At 42.0% G+C, this 23,970-nt stretch overlaps 2 protein-coding genes and 1 long non-coding RNA gene across 4 annotated transcripts; 1 reads left to right on the top strand and 2 right to left on the bottom strand.

The window, feature by feature from the left end:
• The first annotated feature begins 1,073 nt into the window (after positions 1-1,073).
• On the top strand, positions 1,074-15,162 carry bmp8a (bone morphogenetic protein 8a). Its single transcript, XM_085395556.1, has 7 exons — positions 1,074-2,501; positions 9,694-9,886; positions 10,534-10,682; positions 11,162-11,341; positions 11,462-11,538; positions 11,709-11,819; positions 13,028-15,162. Exons 1-7 carry the CDS (start codon positions 2,003-2,005, stop codon positions 13,175-13,177), a joined length of 1,359 nt encoding a protein of 452 aa, XP_085251682.1. The 5' UTR covers positions 1,074-2,002; the 3' UTR covers positions 13,178-15,162.
• Positions 14,969-19,336, bottom strand: LOC146643262 (transcriptional regulator ZNF706). 2 transcript variants are annotated; one of them, XM_085395557.1, is made up of 4 exons: positions 19,195-19,336; positions 17,692-17,842; positions 16,315-16,437; positions 14,969-15,973 (listed from the first exon to the last, which is right to left on the bottom strand). In XM_085395557.1, exons 2-3 carry the CDS (start codon positions 17,824-17,826, stop codon positions 16,342-16,344), a joined length of 231 nt encoding a protein of 76 aa, XP_085251683.1. In that variant the 5' UTR covers positions 17,827-17,842; positions 19,195-19,336; the 3' UTR covers positions 14,969-15,973; positions 16,315-16,341. The 2 variants fall into 2 exon arrangements, with proteins under 2 accessions (XP_085251683.1, XP_085251684.1); XM_085395558.1 differs by having other exon boundaries at positions 17,692-17,935; positions 19,195-19,285.
• A 1,534-nt stretch (positions 19,337-20,870) lies between these two features.
• LOC146643261 (uncharacterized) lies at positions 20,871-23,784 on the bottom strand. Its single transcript, XR_014909370.1, has 3 exons — positions 22,821-23,784; positions 21,293-21,424; positions 20,871-21,124 (listed from the first exon to the last, which is right to left on the bottom strand). It is a non-coding gene; the product is annotated as an uncharacterized LOC146643261 (long non-coding RNA).
• Between the last annotated feature and the right edge of the window lie 186 nt (positions 23,785-23,970).

The following is a 23,970-nucleotide window of genomic DNA, read 5'->3' as shown; positions in this document are numbered from 1 at the left end:
TTTGCTGAGATCTTTTTAGAGTTCATCCTTCATGCTTTCCAGATAAACCAAGTAAACCTTTCAGAGGCTTAATCTTTTTAATTTGTGACGATGTCTCAACTTGAAGCCTTTGTGAGACACTGCCCACCCGCCATCATGAGACTTACTAAGATCATGTGGGTGTAGATGTGAGTGGCGGCTGAATCGTCCAGAAAATGATCTCAAGACAGTATGGTGGGTGTCTGATAGTCGGTGTTGTCAACCACCACCTCACTCTGTCAAACTATCTGCCTTCTTGGTCCAAACTGTGAAGATTAGCATCCTCTAACGAGTGTCCTTTCTCCTTTAGGTGCCAGGTTGGCCTTGGGTCATGTGACTCCTAATGACTCAGAAGATTACAGGGTGGGCCAACGACTCTCAGGACCACCTCCCACGCCCTTACGATTCTCCATCAGGTTGTAAATCTCTTGGACGAGAGGTGAGACGTCTTCATGAACCACAAAGTTGTCCAGCTGCCATCATTTTAACCATTTAAGACAACCATAGCCTGGATGACTGAGAAGCTTTGATTTTATACAGTTTTTAGTTTGAGTTTGTAGAGCCGGCCTCACGTGGCCATGAGAGGAAATGCGGTTTTTGGCACTTTCATTCACAGTCATTATTCATCCGTTGTTTTTGTTGAAAAAGAGCCAAAAAAAACCCCAGAATCCATCAGTGAAAACTAAAATAGGGTATCATTTTATTCGCAGGTGTATTTAAAGTTAACTTGTTGCTAACTTCTAAAAAGGTTTATTTTTTTAAACGTTGCCTTTTTGTCTTGATATTATTATTTTACGACCTTTCCGTCAGTTTGGCATCTCTGTGCAGGGTTACATGTGTAAAGAAATGCTTCTCCCTGACTTCCTGACTTCTGACTCACCGAGCGAACAGAGATGCTTTAGCATTAAACAAGGCAGCTGGCAGCCAGACACTTAAAGCGGAGTAGCAATGAAAGGAAGCAGTCATAAGAGGATGAAAAGATAGATGGGTGGAAGTAAGGAGGAGAGAGATGAGGTCTCCCAAAGAGACCACTGGGAAGGGAGGTTGACGAGATGTAAGCAGGACAAGAGAGAAGTTTTAGGACTTGAAAGAGGAGGAGAGGCAGAGGCTGGGAGGGAAACTCCCTTCTGGTCTTGAACAACTGTTCAGGCTTCAAACACTCAGAGCGCTGCACAGCTCACGCTGAGCGAAGGACTGCAGGAGAAACCTCTCACCCCTCTCAAGGATTTACAGTCAGGAAACAATTTTTATAAAGTGGATTAAGAGAGACATCTGGCACCCCAGAGACGTGTGGGAGGCGAGCGGCCTTGAATGAATGAATAAGTGCTCACGGAAGACTGGATAAAAGTTTCCAGAAGTTATTTTTCGTCAGCAGATGGTCCTCGTGAGGTATCCCGGGTTAATCTTTGGCTCACTGCAGGTGCGAGCTTCATTTCCTTGTGCGGTGGAGAAAAAGTCGGAGCTAACCTGATGATACAGCTCTCCGGTTTCACTCCAATTTCTGCAGCACCTGCTCATCACTGAAATTGCTTTCCATCCTGCAAGTTTACAACTTCAAAGCCTCGAGCAATCTTCCATAGGGGCATTGTTTGTCTATATCCAAAACACATCTGAAAAGCTTGTAATTATGCTCTCACTCTCATTATCTCTGCTTCTCCTGCTCCACGGCTGAGAGGTGAGGGAGAAGTGGATGAGAGGAGATTAGAGAAGGTAGAAGAGGGAGGCAGGGAGGGATAAACAGGCAGTTTAAGGCTGTAAACACATCCTGTCCAGAGGCAGCTGTTTTCTAAACACATTGGGCATAAATCAACGTTGTATTTGTCTGTGGTGACTCTGAAGCAGTCGGGGCACAAACAGGAGCGAGCAGAAGGCACTCTGTGGTGGTCAGGCTGGTCACACTGGTGGAGGTGAGAGAGGACGCGAGGAGGGAAGTGGATTATTTGTGAGGGGAAACTTTGAGAAGAATCGGGGGCAGACTACAGTCATGGCCTCGGCCGTCTCTTACAGCCTCTCCTGCCTTTTCACCAAGATGACACGGACGCACACGGGGAGCGCCAGATCCACGTCCGCCATCCACCCCTGGACCCTGCTCCTCCTCTCCCTGCTGCTCCTGCTCTCCCTCTCGCTGTGGAGCCAGCAGGCCGAGGCCGTGGTCCCCTCCAGCTTCCGGAAGCTTAGTGGACGAGAGAAGAAGGAGATGCAGAAGGAGATCCTGACCATCCTGGGTCTCCCGGGGAGACCAAGACCCCATCCTCCGCTGCGACCGCCATCCTCTGCGCCGCTCTTCATGCTGGACCTGTACCACGCCATGTCGGTTGATGAGGATGAAGGCAATGAGATTATTGCAAGTACACCTTTCAAGGGGTCATCTAAAGGGACTCCTCAGGTCAACCGCGGGGCCCTGCCGACCCTCAGCACGCACACACCGCCGCTGGGGACGGTAGTCAGCGAGGCTGACACGGTGATGAGTTTCGTCAACCTGGGTGAGTCATAAAACTGTTAAAGGTACTTGTTTTCCTAAAACTAAGGCAATCAACACAATGACTTTATGTCCAAAACATCAGCGACTGGGTGAAGCGTTACCAGGTGTAGCTAAACTAGAGCCATGCTTTTCTTTTGTGTAATACCAATTTGTACCACAAGATGGTGCAGTGAATCAGCGTCACCTTTATATAACATGTAAGTCAATGAGAAATTGCACAATGGCAGCCTGGTGTGATGTAAAACCTGAGGGAAAATTGTGTAAAATGCTGCCCCCTGGTGGTAAACATTTTAGTTAAATTCTGCACCGAGTACTTACAAAATGTACCTTTAATCGTTTAATATAACCGTAGCTGATATATAAAATATGCACCTAACGTCCAGGTCTGGAAGTGTCTTTGACTGGCATTCTTTCATATGCCCAGCAGGGGGCGACTCCTCTGCTTACTGTAGAAGTCTATAGATAAACAGCCCTACTTTTCACCTGATTTCTGACTTCAAGAAACATTTTCCTGATGATTTAATGTTCTCAGTTTCTAATTTGAAGTCCTACTTAATACAACGCGATGTTCACTTTGTAAATTATGGTCCTCATTAGAATCAAAAAGGCCAGTAGAACTGGCTTTATGAAACGGTCAGGTAAATGTTTGTGAAAGCAAGACTTGCGAGACATTTAAAACCAGGAAATGTCATTCTCAGCAGGTACTGATGTTTCTTGACCCCGGTGAAAGCCACGAGTGTTTCTAGAGCTTCAGCCTCTTTAGATATTTACAGGAAAAATGTAACTGATAGATGTGCCAGAGTTTTCTGAAGTTGTCTTTCTGTTTTGTTTGTCTTCATATTTCTCCCATGTCAAAGAAACAAAGAAATTTCAAGAAAAATAACTGAATCATTTTAAAGTCTTCATCGCAGTAACTGTGATCGAATTACCAACAAAACCAATGGCAGTGTTTTGCTGATATGTTGGTGCATCTCTAGGTTTGAGTTTCGTTTTATTATAGCCATTAAACAAACAAGATCTAAAGTGTTAATTGGTAATAATTAGGGTCACAGTTGGCATCAAGTAGATTTTATTACCTTGAAACTGAACCAGCCCAGATGTTTCCCCCTCCAGTTTTCATTCTCTAACATCTGTAGGTAAAGCTGTGGCATCGGTCTTCTCATCTGGCATCACTAAACGGTCTAAGCTTTGGACTGCTCCTTATAGCTTAAAGAGAGGAACGCTGTTTATCATCAGGTTTGAATGACAGGACAGTTTTTGCCTTTTTGTGGTTTGGCTACAAAACGCAAACTCAGAGGAATGAAATTACACAGTGTGTGAGCTTGATGACTCTGACAGTGCCATAATTTTTAGTCTCATGTAGTTTCCTCTAACTCTCCCCCCAGCAGAGCGGATTAAACCCGCTGTCAGTACAACAGATTTTTATTGGTAGGTTTACGTTTCAGTTCATGGTTCCTAAAATCCACCAGCCTCAGTCCCCTGCTGCTCCCCTGATATTAGATGAAGGACTTTGATGTTTAAAGTAAGAGGTGAAAATCTGTCCAAATCAGGGGCATCAAACTAATTTTAGCTCTGAGGGCACAAATAGCCCAATTTAACATTAAGTAGGGTGAAAAAACTAAACCTGGTGCATGCAAAGTGTTTGTTGATTTAAACACACACAAACTATGCAGGTGAAACGTTTGGCATTGATGATGTGAAGGAATGGTCACAAACTTCAGCTGCTCTTCTGCCTGCTGATCATCTTTGGGCTTCAGCAGGAACTCATTCATAGATCCTCACATCTCTGTTTCAGCTCGTGTCTTAGCAGATTTATGTGGACTTTTGTAAACTGCAGCCAATCAAAATTTAGGGATTGTCTGAACATGTGGTCCAGACCACCAAAACACCGTAACAACCTAAAACATGTCCAGTCTGTTTCCCTTTGGTGTAAAGAAATACATCCTGAACCATCTGTTCAGAATGAAACAGCCTGAAATGTCTGTTTCTCCACACTCAGTCGAAATCACACAGAAACATTGTTATGGAAGTCAAACACCTCACCACAGTTCCTTTGCAGATCTGTCAGCTATAAAGGCCTGCCATACTTTGAGTATTTATCTGTAAGACAGCTTTGACATGACAGAAACGGACTATGAGCCACTAAGAAGTATATTTTAAGTAAACCTCTCTTCATATAAAACTTTTCAACCACCCAGTGGGCTGAATTAAACCCTTTATTGGCTGCTTCTTATCCACACTCTGAAGCAGATCCACGTATTTAATGTCCTTTGTTTAGATCATTTTACTCAGCTTTCATTAATAATGGCTGCATGGATTAACTGGGCATAATCTTCAATACGTTCAAGCAGGAAGTTAGTAATTATCATTAAAATATAGTGTTAACTGTAGTTGCATATGAAATTAAGTTTATTGTTATTTTTAGTTTAGTTCAGACATTTTGCTGGGTTGAGCCTTAATTCAGTTCAATTCAGTTTTATTTATGCAGCACCAAATCACAACAACAGTCATCTCAAGGCGCTTTATATTGTAAGGTAGACCCTACAATAATACATACAGAGAGAAACCCAACAATCATTTGAGCCCCTATCAGCAAGCACTTTGGCGACAGTGGGGAGAAAAAACTCCCGGTTAACAGGAAGAAACTTGGGGTGAGAGAAGGAAGACAGGATAAAAGACATGCTGTGGAAGAGAGCATGTCTTAAACCTGCATTTTTTTCCTAATGGACAGCAGGGGGCGACTCCCCTTGTTGCTGAAGACTGGGTTGTAAAACCACCGTGCTTCTGGCTTTATTTATGACCCCAGTAAACGCTTTCCTGATACGTTTATGGTCAAGATCATTAAATTAAAGTCTCATCGAATATTACATGATGTCAATTTGGTAAATTATGTCCCCTTTACAATAAAAAAGGTCAATAAAGCAGGTTTGCAGCTGTTTACAGTGTGATTGAAAAGTCACTGCACTCTCTCTCTCTCTCATGATGTCGTTTTTAAAAACAGAGATGCTCACACTGATTATGCCCATCTTTTAATTATGGTGAGAAATGTTGGTTAGCGTGAACTCGATGGAGGTCAATTAATAGGGGACAAAAACAGAGCATCACCAAGAAAGTGTTCATGTAAACTACATGAGTTCATGTAGTTTACCATCACCAACAAAGGTTCTAAGCAACTATATTATTTAAGAAGCAAGCAAACAAAAACATTTTTATAGATTTTATGGGAATAAATGATACTATGTGGTTAAAAAAATACTAATGCAGTTTGGTTAAATGTTGCAACACGACCAGCATGAGGAAGATTGTGTTTATATTGTACTATATGTTAACTGACATGGCCCTGACAGTGACCACCCAGCATGTACACACTAAACTGACCCTAAACATGTTTATACAGTTCAGAGAAAGGAAAGTGAAGCTGAACAGAAATGAAAAACTGATTTGGAATTTTCAGTGTTTTCTAACATTTTGCAGCCCAAACAAAAAACTAATCCATTAAGAAAATTCATAACATTTAATACCGAAAACAATATACTGCTGAAAGTTGCCTCTTGGCCTCCGTGTGTGGATGTTTATGCGTCCACCAACACGACAGCGCAGCCCCGCTGATGCCTATCTGTCCGAGCCTGAACATTAAACATCCTCTTCCCGTTGGTTTCCTTCCTCCTGCTCGATGGTGATCTGCACCCAGTTCACCGTGGGAAACGTCACCCCCTCTCTGCTCGGGGTCTCTAATGAACTGCCTCAAATGAGAGGTTTGCTTTTTCAGAAACAAAACATAAATCTGCTCTGCTACGGAAAAGAAAAAGCACCCTGAAATTTATCAGTCGGCGCTGCAGAAGCATAGCGTGTCATCTCCCAAAGCAGCACGATTTCGTAAACAGAGGTGACTCATATCTTTAATAATCACCTACAGCTCAGGACAGTTTCCTTTGGAGAAAACCTTTAAAACTTCACTGAACGTATTTAAAAGGGCGGCTAAAACACATCAGGCGAACAGAGAACATTCGAGATATCGTGCAGGAAAAAAAGACCTCAGGCTGAGTGTGTGAACTTTCACACAACAAAAAGACGAAGCATCCAACCACACACCAAATATATTTAGCAGCTCCTCGAATAACTAATCGAATCAGTGCGTGTGGTTCGTGTAAGCTGAATGAAACAGGCGAGCGTGTGTGTGTCTGTGCATATGTAATGGGAAGACACAGCTGGTTAGAATTAAAGGCCCACTGACACACAAAAAAAGCCAACGGTCTGAATTGAGATGAAAATACTGCTGTGGAGGGAGCGACACTAAAAATACCAGGCAGGGCTGCAATTAGTGGTGTGTGTGCGGAGCAGCTGCTGCGGTTCAGAGCACTAAGTGTCTCTAATTACTGCTGCAGTGTGTGTGTGTGTGTGTGTGCTGATATGCGCACGCCCAACCCATGAGGGGTGTCCTCTGCTGAGTATCTCTATTTAACATGCTCTGTGTGCGTGTGTGTGTGTGTAGACCAAACCCCAAACACACACACACACACACACACACACACACACACACACACACTCGCTGTGCTGATGTATGAGGGCGTGTGTTCACTTGCTCACCTCTGCGTTTACAGATTCAGGCCTCAGTTGCATTTTCCACCTCGTGTCATGTTTCGGGTTTCCTCCTGTGAGTCACGATCAAACCCTGAAGGACTTTTCATGCTCGCATGTTCTCAGCAGCTCCTGATGTGCCCTTCAGCAGGGCACCTCAGCTGAACCCTCAAGTCACCAAGTGTGGTCATTTATAGCTACCATTATAGTTTATACAGTAAATCTCGTAATGGCTCCGTTTGTGTTTGTAAAGCCAAACAGTCAAATGTTACCAGTAGATCTTCTGATCAGGGTTTACTGTCCATCCCCAAATCTAAACTAAAAGTGAGTCTTTGCAACTTAATCTGTGAGTTTTAAAAACTGGCATTTTCCCCCAATATATGTAAAAATGTAATTTATTGGAATCTGATCAAATGAATTGTACTTGATTGGTAAATTTTCATTTTATACAAGTTTGAATAAATAAACATTTCATTTTATAAATCAGTTGCATTTTATTCAATCGTTGCTTTGTGATTATTGATCATTTTATGAGTGAAGTAAACTGATAAATTCAAGAAACATTTTTATGATTTAAAAAATATGACAAAAATCATAACAACGGTCATAAATGTCGGCACTAGGCGATCCCGGGAGCATGTACTTGGATAAATACTTTGATTTTGTGCTGAGAAAGTGCAGAACAGGTGTGCATGTTGCATGTGAGGACTTGCATGAAGAAATAAAGCTAACGCATTTCATAGAGAAAAACTGCTATGCTTTAAAAGGACTTCACACAGCAAAGCAACCAGGAAAAAACTGTAAGTTCGAATCTTCCTGGTTTGAAGCTGTTAAACTCGCTGATCGCCGTCAGTTACAAAATCACCGACAGGTGAAGTAACATAAATAATCTAATTTCAGAACAACGCTGTGCTGCAAAGCCCAGGATCATGGCACACTGTTGCAGATCGAATGAATCTTAAAAAGCCAAATGAATACAAACAAAATAAAACTAAAGATTAAAAAATAAAGTAAATAAAAGTCATGTCAGGGAAGATGGAGGGAGAAGTTGAACTTTCAGGGGGAGGAAAAGCTCTTAAAGGGTGTGTTTCCGAGCAAAGTTTTAACCAGTATTTATTCGACCTGACTGGTTCTAGTTAACTTAGATCACTCTCAGGGTGGCTGCAGACTCTCGGGGCCTGCTTCTAGAAAGACTTTGTCCAATTAAAGAACTCAACAAAGGCTTTTTGAGTATCCACAAGATACATCAGACCGAGTTTTAATTACTGTCCTAGCTCACAAACGAAAGTGCTCAAAAGATATGATGACCTCAGATTAATGTTGAGGATGACCGGTGTTTACTGTATTCAAACTACAGTAAACAACATTTTCCTGTAATTATTTGTCTTTTTTCTGTATTTTCCAGTGTTTATATGATTTTGAAGCGCTTGTTCCTCGCTAGAAGAATAAATGACAGAACCGAACAGCTTATTTATTTAATACTATGAAGGAAAAAATAGTTGAAACCTTTAAGAAGAATGTGTTTAAGACGTGCAGCCTGTAGTGCAGGCCACAAAAGGTGGGAGCAGTCACCTGATTTGTAATTGACAGTCCCTGGATGACCCTCCTTTATCACGGAATCACCATTGGCAACTGAGCCGATGAGTCATCGGGTCACGGCGAGACGGAGCTGCAGGCAGCGCTGTCGCCCCCTGGTGGGCAATAAAAGAATGCAATTTTAAAACTGCGACCTTACGAACAGAAACACGTCGGTCTTTTATACATTTGGGGGAAATGTTTGCTTGAGTTCTGCTTCTCGGGTGCAGTTAGTTGGTATGATTTTTCTGTGTGAAGGATATAATAGTTATTTGTTTTATTTTTTTGCACTTTACAGTAGTTTAAATTGTCTTTTACATTTTGCAGCTACAGCAGTAAATTATCATTAATAAAAATGAGGAATAAATTGTAATGATCACCTTTCTGTCTGATCTTTTACTTGTGTTACAAAGATGTGAATAGTTCTTTCATCACTGTTTCCCTCTGTCCTTTTCTCTGACTCATTTCCTGATGAGCTCACTGCTGCTCCTCTTCTTCACTTTTGTTGCTCCTTTATGCTCCACAGTTACACACATTTTCTCCTCTTTCATCTGCTGTTAACTAAAACTCCTCAGACAAACCGTTCAGATCTGGTTGGATGAAACCATTTTCCCCCAGTTCTTTGCACAACAGGAACAGTTTGTAATCTGATGTTGGCACCGACAGCGACTGGTGTTGGTCCAAAAACCTTCACCTGGTAGCTTTTTTTCCCCTTGTTTGAGTTTTTTTTTTGTTTTTGTTTATCGCATTATTTAGTTTATCCTTTTTTTCTTTGATTGTTTGCTTTATTCTGGTGTTCTGAAAGAAATGCCCTCATTTACAAACTTGTATGAATGTGCAGGACCAGCATGCACTGACCAGGAATGATGCTTGAGCATCTGTGCCTCCATCTTCCAGAATGTATGCTTGAAATACTTCAGCATTACTGTCAAATCATCTAAATGTTTACAATCTAACTCTATTTAAAGTTCTCAAACAAATCTGTTCCTTCTGAAAAGCCATGCTGATGAATCTCCCCTATTCTTTCTTTCCGTGTGCAGTGGAGCAGGAGCGTGACCTCCTGCAGCCTCGTCCCTACTGGAAGGAGTTTCGTTTTGACCTCACCCCTCTCCCCAAGGGTGAGACGGTGACTGCGGCAGAGTTTCGTATCTATAAGACGCTGACGGTGGGTCAGAGGGCAAACCGAACGCTGCACATCTCCGTCTACGAGATCAAACGAGAGAATAGACAGAGGTTTCCTCTCACTTTTATGTCTTTCTTCCTTTACGGTAGTTCTCCTTCTCAGTCTTGGTCTCAGTTACTTGATTTTAGTCCCACACGGCCAGCTTTAGGCCTTCTGACGCTTTAGCCTGTCTTTAGCGTCTTTATGTTGTTTTAAATTTATGGGTATAAGCCTATAAACACCCCCCCCCCCCCCTGTGCCTCAGCCCTACTTTGTTTTTACACTAACTGGTTCAAACACAAAGCTAGACCGATAACCTTATATGAAATCAGCAGGTCAAATCAGATCAAAGCAACACTGAAAACACAGATTCAGAGATCGCGAGCCTGGCTGCAGTCTGTGAAAATAAGACCATCTCAAGTCTTGTTTATAACAGCTGTAAAGGACGTCATCTGTCAAACTGATAAATACAGGCTGACTCGAGTGTTTACGATTGTCTAGACTGATAAAGTTTACTTGCGTGTGCTGGAGAAAAACACCAGAGCTGGAAGAAGCATTCAGATCCTAACCTTGCAGAGATTTTTACATAAAGTGTAAAACAACTAAAAGATCAAAAGACCTTTGACCATATAGTTAATTTTGGTGATTGTATGCTCAATCAAAATATGTGAAACCACCAAGCTGTTCTTCTAAATTTCTATACGTCCTCTTCCTGCAGAGAGCCAGAGCTGGTGCTGTTGGACATGCAGTCGGTACCTGCAGGGCAGGAGGGCTGGCTGGCTTTTGACGTCACCTCAGCCTCCAACCACTGGCTCGTCCACCCCCGCAGCAACATGGGCATACGTCTCTACGTAGAGACAGAAGAAGGTGGGTCCGCCTCTGGGCCCAACACCGATGCTCATTTCTATCAGTGCCATTAGATCCATTAATTCGCCTTATATGGTTGTAACCTCCAACTATCTCCTGCTTTCCTGCCCTGTGGTTTTAATCAGTGGAAAATACTTAAACAGGTCATGTTACTTTCATTTCCAGCTCCATATCTTCACCCTTGGACTCCTCAAGTGTAGCTTTGCATGAGTCAGTTCAAAATAATCCGTATTTATCTTATACTGGGCTTGGTGAGTAGGGAGTATTTTGACCATATCACAGTTTTTATGTATATTTTCCAACTCCAAGCTGTAAAAACTTAAACGCTTATTGGACTTAAGCAGATCAGGTGATGTGTATTTATGTAATGAGGGAGGGTGTGGCCTCAGGAGGTCAACACCCTGTATCAAGGTCTCCATAATTATTAGCCAGCTTCTTTACCTTTATATGTTTTATATAACGAGACACTTTTCTTTCAGACCGCTCCTTGGCTGGAGGGTGGATTGGGTTGGTGGGTCGGAGGGGCCCTCGCTCCAAGCAGCCTTTCATGGTCACCTTCTTCAGGGAGAACCAGGTCCCGTGTCGGCCGCCGCGAGCCGTTAAACCTCATCCCCGCAGGAAGAAACCCAAATACGACCTCCCAGTCCCCAACTTCAAAGGTCAGGCTCCAGCCAATCACACTCTGGGATTACAGGCCTTACTGATGACCGTGTTGAAACCTTTAACTCGTTGTTTTATCGTGCAAATAATTTTCACCTTTTTTTCTGTTGTTCCTTCAGAACGTAATTCTGAAAACAGAGGTCAGCCCTGTAAAAAGCACGAACTCTACGTCAGCTTCAGCGATCTGGGCTGGAAGGTCAGTCCAGTACTCGTTATGTTAATCATCTTTTTACTAGTGACCTATAAAAGTTAAATCATCTTTGATATAACGTCTCATGTGTCGCTCTCATACGTGACATTTCTTTATAGATTAGATAAAACTTGTAGCTTCTGTATCATAAACTATAATTGTGTCTTTGTGCTCAGGACTGGGTTTTGGCTCCTACTGGATACTCGGCGTACTACTGTGATGGAGAGTGCTTTTATCCTCTGGGCGCCTGCATGAACGCCACCAACCACGCCCTCATCCAGCAAGTGGTCAGTACACACGAGTCAATCACATCCTGACCTCGGCCATGTCAGAATACAGATACAGATAAAATAAACACCGTGAAGCTTGTTACCTTTCCCCGCGGGCCCCTTGTGTAGTAATCTCAGTCAATTTGTTGCTCCTGTTGGCTTGATGTGTGTCATGGTGATGTGTGTACGCACTACTCGACCAACAAAAACAACATTGTGCATTTTTAACACCACATTTCCAAAAAATGAGGTCAGCTGACCACCTGAGTATCATGAGCAACCATGTTTATTCCATCAGTGGATTTTTGCTTCCCTGACGGAATCATTGAGGAACATTTCAAACACATATTGGCCATCACAGAGCCAGACCTTAACCCCACTGAGGCGACTGATGGTTCAGTCCCAGCTCCTGCATCCGAATGTGCCACTGGGTAAACTCCTGAACACTACTGAGTACCGCTGATGCATACATCTGGGTTTGCGCAGGTGTGGATTTGTGGCCTCTACTTTTGTGCCTATGATATATTATCATTGCGCCTCTGCAGTCTCTTACTGCATTCTTTTAGAGCTGAACTACTTTTTCAAGTCATTCTTTTTTATGTGGGATTTCAGATCTGAAGTGTTTTTATTTTAACAAACATTGCAGAAACTTTACAGAAAGATCTGCACTTGTAGCCGATGGTTTGTGAATTTACACACTGTAATAAATGTGGTGAAGGAGGCATGTGGCTGTTTTTCTTTAGTTGTGGGCAATTGTTGCGAAAGAAAGAAAGAAAATCCTAATCACAAATGTTTGGACAAATTTGGAGTGTATGAAATGGATCTTTTCAGTTAGGAGCATTTCCTTTTATTTTATTAATTTAACTGAAATAACAAAAGAAACACGAACTGATTCAGTAAGAGGACCAGATGTTACAATCTCTGATAATTCATTGCTTCAAATGGAGAAAGGCTCGAGGGATGGGTACCATGAAGAAAGGGTAATATTGAGTCTCTATGGCTGCCACACTGACCAGCTTCTCTTGCAGAACAGATCTGGGTCTCAGTTGGACAGCTTGGTAAAATAAAAGTCCTTAAAACTTGCCAACAGACTCTAACTCCTGTAAACACCTGATTACAACATACCTAAATATTATAATAGACTTTATTTTTGTCTCTTCTCTGTTACATATCTAAAACATACTTTAGTATAACAGCATTAACTGTATTTCACTCTGCTCTGGCAGGTTCACATCCTGAAGCCTGACGAGGTCCCCAAAGCGTGCTGCGCCCCCACGAAGCTCAGCCCAATCTCCGTCCTGTTCTACGACGACAACAACAACGTCATCCTCAAAAAGCATCGCAACATGGTGGTCAAGACCTGCGGCTGTCTATGAGTGGCCGAGGCCCCGCTTAGAAGAAAATGTATAAAGGGTGATTTATTTTTCCAGACGCTGCAGAAACATGAACAGTTTGGATGATATGGACCAACAAATCTCATCCAGCAGGTCTGAATGGTCCCGTTTTTCAGAGTTAAAGTTCGCAGATTTCTCCTTTGTCAGTGTTTCAGCATTTTCCGAGACTCTTTGGCTTCACAAAAACAATCGATTCGCGGCGCACGATTACATTGCAGAAATGGCATAAATGTACACATTGAACATCGCTTAGCTTCTTCAGGGAAGTTACGAGCAAATGTTTGGGCATTTCTCTTATTTTGATACATTTTCAAATTGAAAAAAGCTAATCTATTAGCATCAAACCACAGACTTTAGTTTACTACAGAAAGGTTTAAATTCTCATGAAGGCAGATGATTTTAGATGGTAGGAAATCCATCAGTGATGCCTGATAATTTTTTTTGGTTTTGTTAACTGACAGCACTACTGTTGTTATAAGAAAAATCTATATGAAGAGATTATTAAACTGTATTCAGTTAATATAAAATAAACAGTACATTTATTATCAGTTTGAGATTGAGGCGTGTAAATAATCTAATTTTATTTTTGCAAGTTTTAAGCAAATCCTAGTTATTCCACTAAAGTGAAATGCAAACATGTTGTAACCTGAGTCCAATCTGAAGCCAGCTGCTGTGAAACCAGAGTCTCAACAGGTGTGAAAGTAAACGTGATGATGGGCTTTTTACCAGCGTCTCTATCATCCTGCCTAAAACCTGGAAATCAGCCTGACGCCTGGATGTCTCAAGTCCTTAAATGCATCTGGAGGACAGAAGAGACGAGCTTTCCACAGAGGAAGTGCCTTCACATTTATGTATAAGCAGTCCTGCACACAGCTGCAATATTCCACCCGGTGTGGAAACAGTAGGGTGTACTGGAGTATTTGCAGTAGCCACTCCCAAAGCCGAGAACATCAGTGCTCCAAACGCTGGGATCATAAATTATTTTATGGTGAAAATGTGAGGACCGGGTTCTAGACTGAACCCTGGTAAATCTGTGGAGGAACAGTGAGTGCTGCTTTTAGCAAGGCTAAATCACAACTGTGACTTACGCTGAACATGTAGCTGGTCTGGAGCACGTTATGTTTGCTCGAAAATCAAATTGGAGCTCTGCGGTTTCTCCGATTCTTTAACAATAACACAGATTTTATCCTGAAGGCATGTTTTATATAAGTAAACTGTTGAGCTGTATCTCACCAACAACCATGAGAATTTACCTGTATTTAGTTAGTGCTGCAAATGCGTAAATATATTAAGCTTAAAAAGCTGTTAAGTCTTGCTAGAATTACAGAGTCACACCTGTTATTGTCACCAGTGTCTCTCCGATCACATGACTGTCCAATTAACATTATTCAGACTAATAATTCAAACCAGAACATGTCTATTACCAGAACTCTTCTATTGTCTATAAATATCTGCATACTCATGTTAAATTAAATAGACTGCATTTATTTCAGCAGGAGCAGACCAAGACTGCTCCACACCTCGCTTTGAGTCCGGATCCAGATTAGTTGATATTTTCTAAATGGTCTTGAAATCATCGCCTCTAAAACAAAATTTCATGCAAATCCATCCCAAACTTTTAACTTAACCTCTTTATATGTTAGCTTGAAGTAGCAAGTCTGAGTTAAAGACAGTTAATAGTCACAGTCTGAGTAATACACACAAAAACTAACTGTATTGATTTAAAAACAAAAACGATTCTCATGCAGAATAAAAGGCATCTGAGCAGACCGATCACATTAAATACATTTTTCAATTTATTGAAAAGGGTAAAAAAAAAAGTTACAGTGAAAACAAATTATTTTTGCTTGCTAGTGATTTAAAGAAGACCCAAAAAGAAAATCCTTAACTCTTATCTTTTGCAGTTTCGGAACTAAATGATTTCTCTCTCAGTCCTTTGGGGCTACGTACAGCTTCTTCAAACTACAGCTGAAAGCATCGCTGAGCACAGAGCTGCGTGTTTGGTTTACAGAACAACTCCTGCTTTAACTGAGGCGGGACAAAGATGGGGGGTGTTATTGCCAAGAAGGATGACACTGAGAAGTCCAAGTGGAAGAGATTTGAAAAAGAGTGCGTTATAGACTTGCTGTGTGGTTAACGTGAGGTACTGTTGTAAGGTGTTACCGAGTGTGGACACCTGTGGAGCAGCAGCAGCATGGAGGAGGCAAAGCTGTGGAGTCCGACCATACAGACAGGAAGTTAAAGGAAACGTTTAGTCGCCTTAAGGAGCCGATTTTGGGATTTTTTTTTGGGGAGAGAAAGAAAAATCAGAGCTGAAGAGTTGACCCGACAGCAGAGCCACGTCCATGTGGGAGTGAAGTGAATGTGCCGTCGCCTCATTGGACGACACCGTTTCAATAGAACCGGCTGTCAGGTAGACACACATTCAGAAATTTTATTTTACATCCTATTGAAGCTTTTCCAGATCCCCGTCATTAGTCACAATTTTGATTCAGTGTAAGCAGACAGATAATCTTGCTGGTTCTGCTTCCCCCCCCTCCCCAACTTGGGATAACAAGGTAGTTGTACACAATAAATATAAAATTGGGCTGCTGGTGTACGCCTGCCCCATCATTACTGTTTTCTCTTACACAAACATGTACGTACACAGCACATACACACATCCGCCCCGTCCCGCCTTCCCAACCCGATGTCCGTGAATTCTGAGAGGTCCCAGCGTTCATCGCCAACGTCCTTCAGGTGCCGCGAGTCGATGTTTAATCCGTAGTCATTGTGTATCTGTAAGCAACAGTTTGTGGGGTCATGTTTACAGTTTAAACACAGTTTCCTCATGTTTGCTGTGTAGTTTCACTCCAATATTAATTTAAACAGAATCAAGAAAGTTCTCAATCTGCTTTCGGTTCCAACTGGAGTGTCCCGTCAACTCACAGCCGGTCTCCAAAGCAGAAACGAGGACTACCGACGCCAGCTGCAGTCCGAGGAGGACTTGTAGTGCATCCAACATCATACAACACAAATCTGACCAGTAAGCAACCTGGCAGAGCAAATTCTGGTCTAAATTTGAAACCTGGAGAGTGGGGAAACACTGTTTTTTTTAAAACACTACAGGTACTACTCACCCAGATTCAGGTCCAGTCAGCAGTCCTTTATGCCTGAACATCCGCAAGCTCGGGGGGCATGGGGGACTTGGGATGTTTGCTCTCAAAGTGCTGCTTGAAGGTTTTGGGGTCGGGCATCTGTGTCTGAAAGGAGGAGGACAGTAAAAGCATGAGAAACAAAACACCAAAAAGGTCTCATTCCAACCATTAACAGGGCTTCACTTCCCCTGGCACAGCAGGTTAAGTAAGGCAACAGCAGCCTTACTTAACCCAAGTATGTTAAGCTTACTGTACTTGGATTCTGATCCAGGAAAATCTTTATCAGATAAACTATTTTCTTACGTGTTTCAGACCACTTTGTGTTTGCTGACTGGGGGCAAAGCCCTTAAAGAATACTTAACCGAAAATGCACCAACCAGCACTGTGAGTTTAACAATGTTTGAAACTATCAGCTATCATCTGACTGAGCCTCTGGGGGAAATTCAAAGTTTTGGGGTTTCCGGTGCTGATGGCAGAAAGATAGTCAAGCCTGGTTTCCTGTCTTGTGTTTCAGTGTTTACAGTTCAAACTAGGATGCAGATTTTAAAAAGCTAAGCTGACAAATTTCTACAGTTAATTTCAGCCACTGTGTTTCTCTTGCTTTCCACATAGACCATTTACCTGCAGGTAAAGCCTTCCCATGATTGGTTAACATTAGACAACAAACAGAAGCCAAAAAGCTTCCAGTACAAAAAAAAAAAATCTTGTCTAAAATTCATGTAAAATCAATCCTGCTAACAAGTTATTAACATCTGAGACTGTCGCAGCTTGTAGCTACAGCCTAACAGTGGAAGATGTCAAATGACACCCTTTAAACAAAAAAAAAAAAAGGTGTAACATCTGGACTGATCCACCTGCTCTTTAATAATTCACATGTGCACATGAACCTGAGGAGGTAAGAAAGTTCAAACGTACCTAATCTGTGGCCATCAGCTGAATAATTACCAAAGTGGATGCAAACTACTTTCCACTTTCAATCACTTCAGACTCTGTAAGCAGAACAGCTACATTTTAAAAACCCAGCTAAATGACCTCTGACCTTTTCCATCTCTGGCCCTGGTTGCACTTAACCGAGATATTTATGTGACCATTACGATAAACTCCATGCAATTAACTTGAACCTATGACAATTACTGAAATTAGTGCATACAGACAAACCTGTCTTACATCTCTACAGTGCTGGTGAGAATCACTGCTCTAAAGAGTTTCCCTCGTCTCTCACATGCACAAACCCAGCCACATGACGTATGCAGCTGCTGACTGGTTGTTTTAACATCTTAAAATATGAAGCATCAACATTTTAAAAACAAAGGTGAAAGGCCTCTGCGAGCTTCGGCAGAAGCTGTGGCTGTTTCTTACCCGGCAGACAGGGCAGGTGTGGACCAGGGCGGCCTTGGCTGCAGTCTTCTGGTCAGCGCCCTGAGATTTCTTCTTCTCTGCTGCCTTCTTGGCGTTCTTCTGCTGGGACTGAATCTTCTGCTGCCCACGAGCCATGGCCCTCAGCTTCAACCTGCAGGAACGACCGGCAACAAGTTATAACGGCGCAAGAACCTACCTTATAGTCGTGCATTTCTTTTGCATTAAACGAAGTATCTTCAGGGATCTGAAAACCACATGTTAAGAGTTTATTTCTTCAGACAATAAAGGCTTAAAATCAAACTGATTTGGATTATTGGCACACTGAATTACTCTCTGGTGAAGGGCGCTTGACTGAAATGTTTGTGGCATAGCTGTAATACATTTGTAAAAATTTACTTTGTCAACTTTTTCCATAAAGTTCTGTATAAGTGCCAGATTTTACCTTTCAGAAATAAACATTTGTATTATATGATTACGGACTTCTTTAATTGTCAAAGTGATCCAGCAGCCACAATCTCTTCTTGAGCGGACCTTTATTATTGTGGGGTCACCAGGTGTGTTTGATCTAGCAGAGTCAGATGGTCTTCACGCCTTTGGAGCGGGAGTTGCACGTTTGATTCCCACCTAGGTTAGACCCCCCTATGCTCTCACAGCTAGAGATTGACAAGGTACAACACACGTGCTACGGCAAGGGAGAGATATCATCACCCCAAATGCGATAGAAGAAGGATCACTGAATGCGAGAGGAACTGACCGAAGCTTGAAACCGGACTATGTGACCTCACGTACCCTCAGAAGATCAACTAGATGATGTGACTGCAGTACTACGGTGTCAGTAGTAAGAAGAGTTACTGATATAATCATCGAAAATGTAGGCAGGTTAGTCGTTATAACATAAATATATTATATATCTACTCAAAAATAATCTCTCAGGTGACTTGCTGTAGCAGTGTCTGGATGCGACTGCAGATACAACTTTTCACACATTTTAAACGATTTGAATTATACAGCGATTCCAAACGCATCAACACAGATTTTATGGTCCCGGGGACCAACAACCAAACTTGATTTACTTATCACTTCAAACATAACTGCCTGGGGGGCGTTACTAAGATGGTAAAGTAAAGGCGTCAAATCATCACAACTTTCAGTCCTTTAAAGATCGTTAACAGCAGCTACCCTCGACGACCGAGGAGAGAGCCTCTAACAGGTTACTAATAACTAACTGATGCCACTGACTTTGTATTGTTTTCCTGACAAAATGTTAAATAAACAGCTGAAAACCGTCATCACCGCCAGCGGGCCTCTCCTCAGCCGGGGCCGCCTTGCTAACCCTGTTAGCTGAGCTAGCTAGGGAAGCTGATATTACACGTGATCGCGAGTTACAGAGCTGTGCGGTGTTTTTATACTAAAGACGAAGCAGTGTTGAGTACAAATCCGGATTAAAATACGCCAGAATAAATAACAGGTCCCTAACAGGAAGATTTTTTTCTGCGGTTTTACCTTCGAGATGCGGCTCTGCCTTCGCTCCTTTGTCGTTATCTCTTTTTTTTTTAATGTGCTAAAGGAAGCTGCGGAGGCTTTTATCTAAGCTTTGAAATGCGACGAGACCAGCAGCGCCCCCTGCTGGACCGGGGCGGAGCTTCACGTTCATCCAGAGATAATATAACTATCTAGCCCCGAACGAGTGACGTTGTGATACACCTGAGTTATTATAGTTGTGATTTTTTATTTCATTTTATGCTTGGTTTCAATCTGTAAAACAAAAGCCAACCCAATTAATGGAAGTCTTTTTCTCTTTCCTTAATGTCCTGCCTCCGATACAACTTACTCTAATTTTCACATAATTTCCTTAGGGATTATAAAGGTATTCTGATTTTTAAGCCTTTGTTTTTCCTCCTCTCTCTTTGTTGTACATGGCGCCTCTCAGTACTCCTGTCAACTTTATGCATCTTCCTGACTATCCTACTTTTTCTTTGCTGTTTTCCTTTGAAAACTTTCCTGCACTTCCTCATTACATCACCAAGTCTCCTTATTTTCTTTCCTCTGTCCAGAGGATGTTTCAAACACCTCAGAGAGTGGTTTAGAAGAGTTCTCAACATTCTCCTTTCTTGTACTTCCACCATTTAATCCTTGACTCTGTCTTCACCCACTTCTTCTTTTGGATTTCTAAAGTTGTCCGACAGACTATCATCTGATGCTGCCTAGCTACATTTTACAATCTCTATCACTTCATCCAACTTACTCCAGAATTTTTCTTTCTCTTAATTGATATCCAATCTGTGGGGCATATACACGGACGTGATTCAACATCAGCCCTTCCATTTTTAGTTTCAAACTCCTGTCTGACTCTCTCTGTACCTCCAGAACATTACTAACATGCTCTTCCTTCAAGATTAACTCTACCTCATTTTTCTTCCTATCTACAGCATGATAGAACACCTTAAATCTACTTCTAACGCTCCCAGCCTTGTTTCTCTTCCTCTTGGTCTTTTTTCACACATCTACCTTCCTTCTCCATGTCATATCATCCTGCTCTCTCTCTTAACCAGTCATAGTCTCTACATTTAAGTGTCAACAATATCACCGTTTCCACTGGCATACTATTAGCCAATAGCACAGGAGGCAGTTGTTGTTAATCAGGGCTCCATCTGGTCTGGTAGAGAAATACTGTGATTTTGGATGTTTGATTTGGGAAAGATTGTATACTGGATGCCCTTCCTGATGCAGCCTTCACCATTTAACCAGGCTTGGCACTGGGTCTAGGAGTACATTAACCATGAGGGAAGCCACAAGGCAAAGTGTTATTGGGTGTGTTGTTTAGATCATATCATGTCCTTCTGTTTATCCTGATGTAAAGACCCTGCTGTATGCTGATGACACTGATCTATACCGGGGGTACCATGAGAGAAGACCTCATCAAACAGTCGACATTTTATGAAAATAAAAAGCAGACCCGATTCATATATGAGACTGTATCAACCCTCCTTTGTACCATGACATTCATATACATATTATGCTGATGTACCCCGGGGCAATGCACGAAGAGAAATAAATAAATAAATAAAACAGAACTGAGCTATGATTGAAGAGAAACCACTTTTATTTTGCAAATAAGGAAAGGAATTTTAGATTTTGGTTTCATGTGATTGATTGCAGGTAAGTGCTTAACACAGCCCTGGTCTAAATGCACAAATGAAAGGAAGACTCTCTCCACAAGGATGACGTTTCGGTGTGGGGTAATCTGATAAGAAAACAAGAGGAGTGACCATTCTGCTTTATATTTCAAAATGCATTTCTGCAGTCACTTGATTTAGTCACGTTACAATATACCTATTGCAAGGCAACGTCCCCATTTATTCCAGCTCTTTAGCAAGTCAGGGGCCATGAGTAAATCAGTTACTGAACCATCACTCCATAGCCAATCTCCAAACTGTAAAAAACAAAAAAGACAAGCAGCGTCAAGCAATGTAAGAAGAATTCAGCTGTAAAAATAAAATCACAACAACAGTCAAGGCACGTATTTACAACAAGCAGGGAGACATTCATTCTTTAGCATAAATGTTCTGCTATAATAACAATTAATTGCATTTTACATTACCCTGACAGCATCAAAGGCGCCAATCCAGGCCGGACCATTGTATCCCATTTCATTCATGAGATTTATTACGAAATCATACTCATCCCATTCATGGATGGAGGCAAGGTTTGCACCAAATGACCGACAATATTCCTGTAAAAGCAGACACATCACAGGCAAACACAGTGCCTCAGACTTCAATGGTAACTGCACGCTTAAGTTACTTTTTAACTATGAAAAATATAATGGATTTCTGAGTAATTTCTGAAGCATCGCTCCCAGTGCTCATGAAACTCAGGGGGACAGTTCCCTGGGAAAAGTGCTGGTATTCCATAGACAATAGACTTAATTCAGAGAGTTTCTTTACATTTTATAATTTATATAAGTTATAATTTCTTTTTTATATATAATGAAAAAAATTACACAATTGCCATGGAGGCGAGTCTTTATCCTTCACGCTCACGTCCTCTACCAGAGGCCTAGGAGCTTGAGGGTCCTGCGCAGTATTTTTGCTGTTCCTAGTGCCGCACTGTTTGCTGTTCCTGTTACAGAGATCTTGGATGACATTCCTGTGATCTGCCGGAGTCGCTCGCTCAGTTTGGGGGTCACTGACCGAGGGCTTGGATTACCACGGTGACCACTGTTGCCTTCACCCTTCACATCTTCTCCAGCTACTTTCTCAGCTCTTGGTATTTCTCAAGGTTCTCGTGCTCCTCCTTCTTGATATTGCTAGCACTTTGTATAGCTACATCTAACACCACAGCCATCTTCCTCTGGTTGTTCACCACTACTGAGCCCAGTTGGTTAGCCATCATCAGAGTTTGTCTGCCTGTATCTGGAAGACCCGTGTAATCTTGCTAGCTTCTTGCACCCTGCTGTTATGTGCTGGGTTGCTCAGGGGCTTCTTTACACAGCTGGAGCTTGTGCTCAGAGCTTGTTCCTGTGCTATCAAACCTTTCAGTCCAGCTTGCTGTAGGTTAAGCCCCCCAAAGCCTACCTCGGTACATGAGTGGGAGATATATAACTGAAGTTGCCTGGACTAGCAAGACTCACGTCAGGTGTTGAGGCTACTGGTACAAGGCTATGGCATAAGTGCACAGGGGATGAGAATAGGGAAAAGTTGGAGTCCTACTACATAACAATATACAGGAACATCTGTGCTGAGTATGGCCTAAATGTCCCAAAGAGATACACCCCCTAAGGTGGTTGAGAATGATCCTGTGGGACAAACTGGTTATGGCTAATTAAATGGACATTGTAGTGGTGGACAAGCAGAGCAAGAAGGCCGTAGTGATAGCAACATTAGGAAGAAGGAACATGAGAAGCTTGAGAAATACCTGAGAGAGCTGGTGCAGAAGATCTGCTCCTCGTAGTAATCAGAGCATTTGGTGCAGTGACCCCCAAACTCAGAATGATATCTGAGATTTCTGTATAGAAGAGGAAAGTCTTAGGAGCAGCATGGATACTGTACAGTACCCTGAAGTTCCCAGGCCTCCGGTAGAGGACCCGTGATTGAAGGACAGACAAGTTAAGAAATATTCTCCCTTACCATCAGTCCTGTTTTGCTGAGCAGGGATCAGCTCCAGTGGTGACTCTAGTACAGAACATAACAAGAATGGATCAAATGTAGGTTTTAATGTACATTGTCAGCTTTGCATGTGCAGCAGGACAGTAGAAGTGGCACTGACCTGCAGGGAACACAGTTACTTACACATTTGTACCATTTTCTTCCAGTTGTTATTGCACGAACAAAGCCACAAAACATAGAAAATACTTATCTGGAGAAAAAGTTACCTCTATGTAGCCTCTGTGCTGGCAGTAACTAACTTTGACCTACTTAATGTTAAAGATGCATCACAAGGACTTTTACCTTGCTTCATGTCAGGCACTGGATTTGCTGTGAAAGAGTATTTAGACTGAAGTTAAGCATTTGTCAACAACAAAGTAGTTTATGAAAAGACGTGCATCATATATGTCGCTATGATTTTTTTTCTGTTCAATGGTTTTCTTTGTTGTGATGAGTCTCACCTGTTGTGATGCACAAAGCAACGCCGGCAAAAAGAAGGAAAAATACCCTCATAGCTTGTTTTGGGTGATGGACTGCTGCAAAGAAAATTAATAAATACAAATTCAAACAAACCCAAAGGAAAGAACAGAAAGTTCAGGCACCTGCTTCAGTGAAGTTTAACCTCTCGGCTGAATTCTGGAGTCCTGTGAAATAACAAACTCTTATATACAAGAAGAAACAAGGAAACAATTTTTTACTTATGGTTACTGATTGAATTAGGCACGGTTAAAAAATGACTTAAAATAAATAAATAAATCAATAACTGTTCTGAAGACTCCAAAACAGGTGTTTTGTTCCAAAAAGTGCACACCTGCACCGATGACCAAGCAAATTCATGAAAGTTCTGTAGCGTCTGCAAAGTCTTCACTTCTTGACCACTTCAATAGGTACGCCACTGTCCAACAAATTATGGCCCTAAACACAGAAGTCTTGTAGTTTTGCCTGCGTACATCACTACAGGGGATTTTAAACCCAACAATGCAGATTTGATTGAACAAACCAGCATAATTCAGTATTTCTATGATTGTTTTTAATACTTGGATTAAAGTTTGCAGTCAATGACTGCCTGAAGCCTAGAACTCAGGGACATCACCAAACTCAGTTTCCTCCCTTGAGATGCTGTGTAGAAAGG

The sequence above is a fragment of the Rhamphochromis longiceps genome, linkage group LG22 (genome assembly GCF_057381845.1).
Source record: "Rhamphochromis longiceps isolate RC_006_pf linkage group LG22, R_longiceps_female_GT1.1, whole genome shotgun sequence".
NCBI classification, from domain to species: domain Eukaryota; kingdom Metazoa; phylum Chordata; class Actinopteri; order Cichliformes; family Cichlidae; genus Rhamphochromis; species Rhamphochromis longiceps.
The sequence above is the reverse complement of the archived record's forward strand: the minus strand, read 5'-3'. Positions and strand labels throughout refer to the sequence as shown.

Excerpts from the sequence above, each read along its gene's own strand:
- bmp8a (XM_085395556.1), top strand. The coding sequence starts at position 2,003 with ATGGCCTCGGCCGTCTCTTACAGCCTCTCCTGCCTTTTCACCAAGATG. Across the intron at positions 10,683-11,161 it reads CTACGTAGAGACAGAAGAAG|ACCGCTCCTTGGCTGGAGGG; the intron begins GTGGGTCCGCCT and ends CTTTTCTTTCAG. Across the intron at positions 11,539-11,708 it reads TCAGCGATCTGGGCTGGAAG|GACTGGGTTTTGGCTCCTAC; the intron begins GTCAGTCCAGTA and ends CTTTGTGCTCAG.
- LOC146643262 (XM_085395557.1), bottom strand. The coding sequence starts at position 17,826 with ATGGCTCGTGGGCAGCAGAAGATTCAGTCCCAGCAGAAGAACGCCAAG. Across the intron at positions 16,438-17,691 it reads ACACCTGCCCTGTCTGCCGG|ACACAGATGCCCGACCCCAA; the intron begins GTAAGAAACAGC and ends TCCTCCTTTCAG.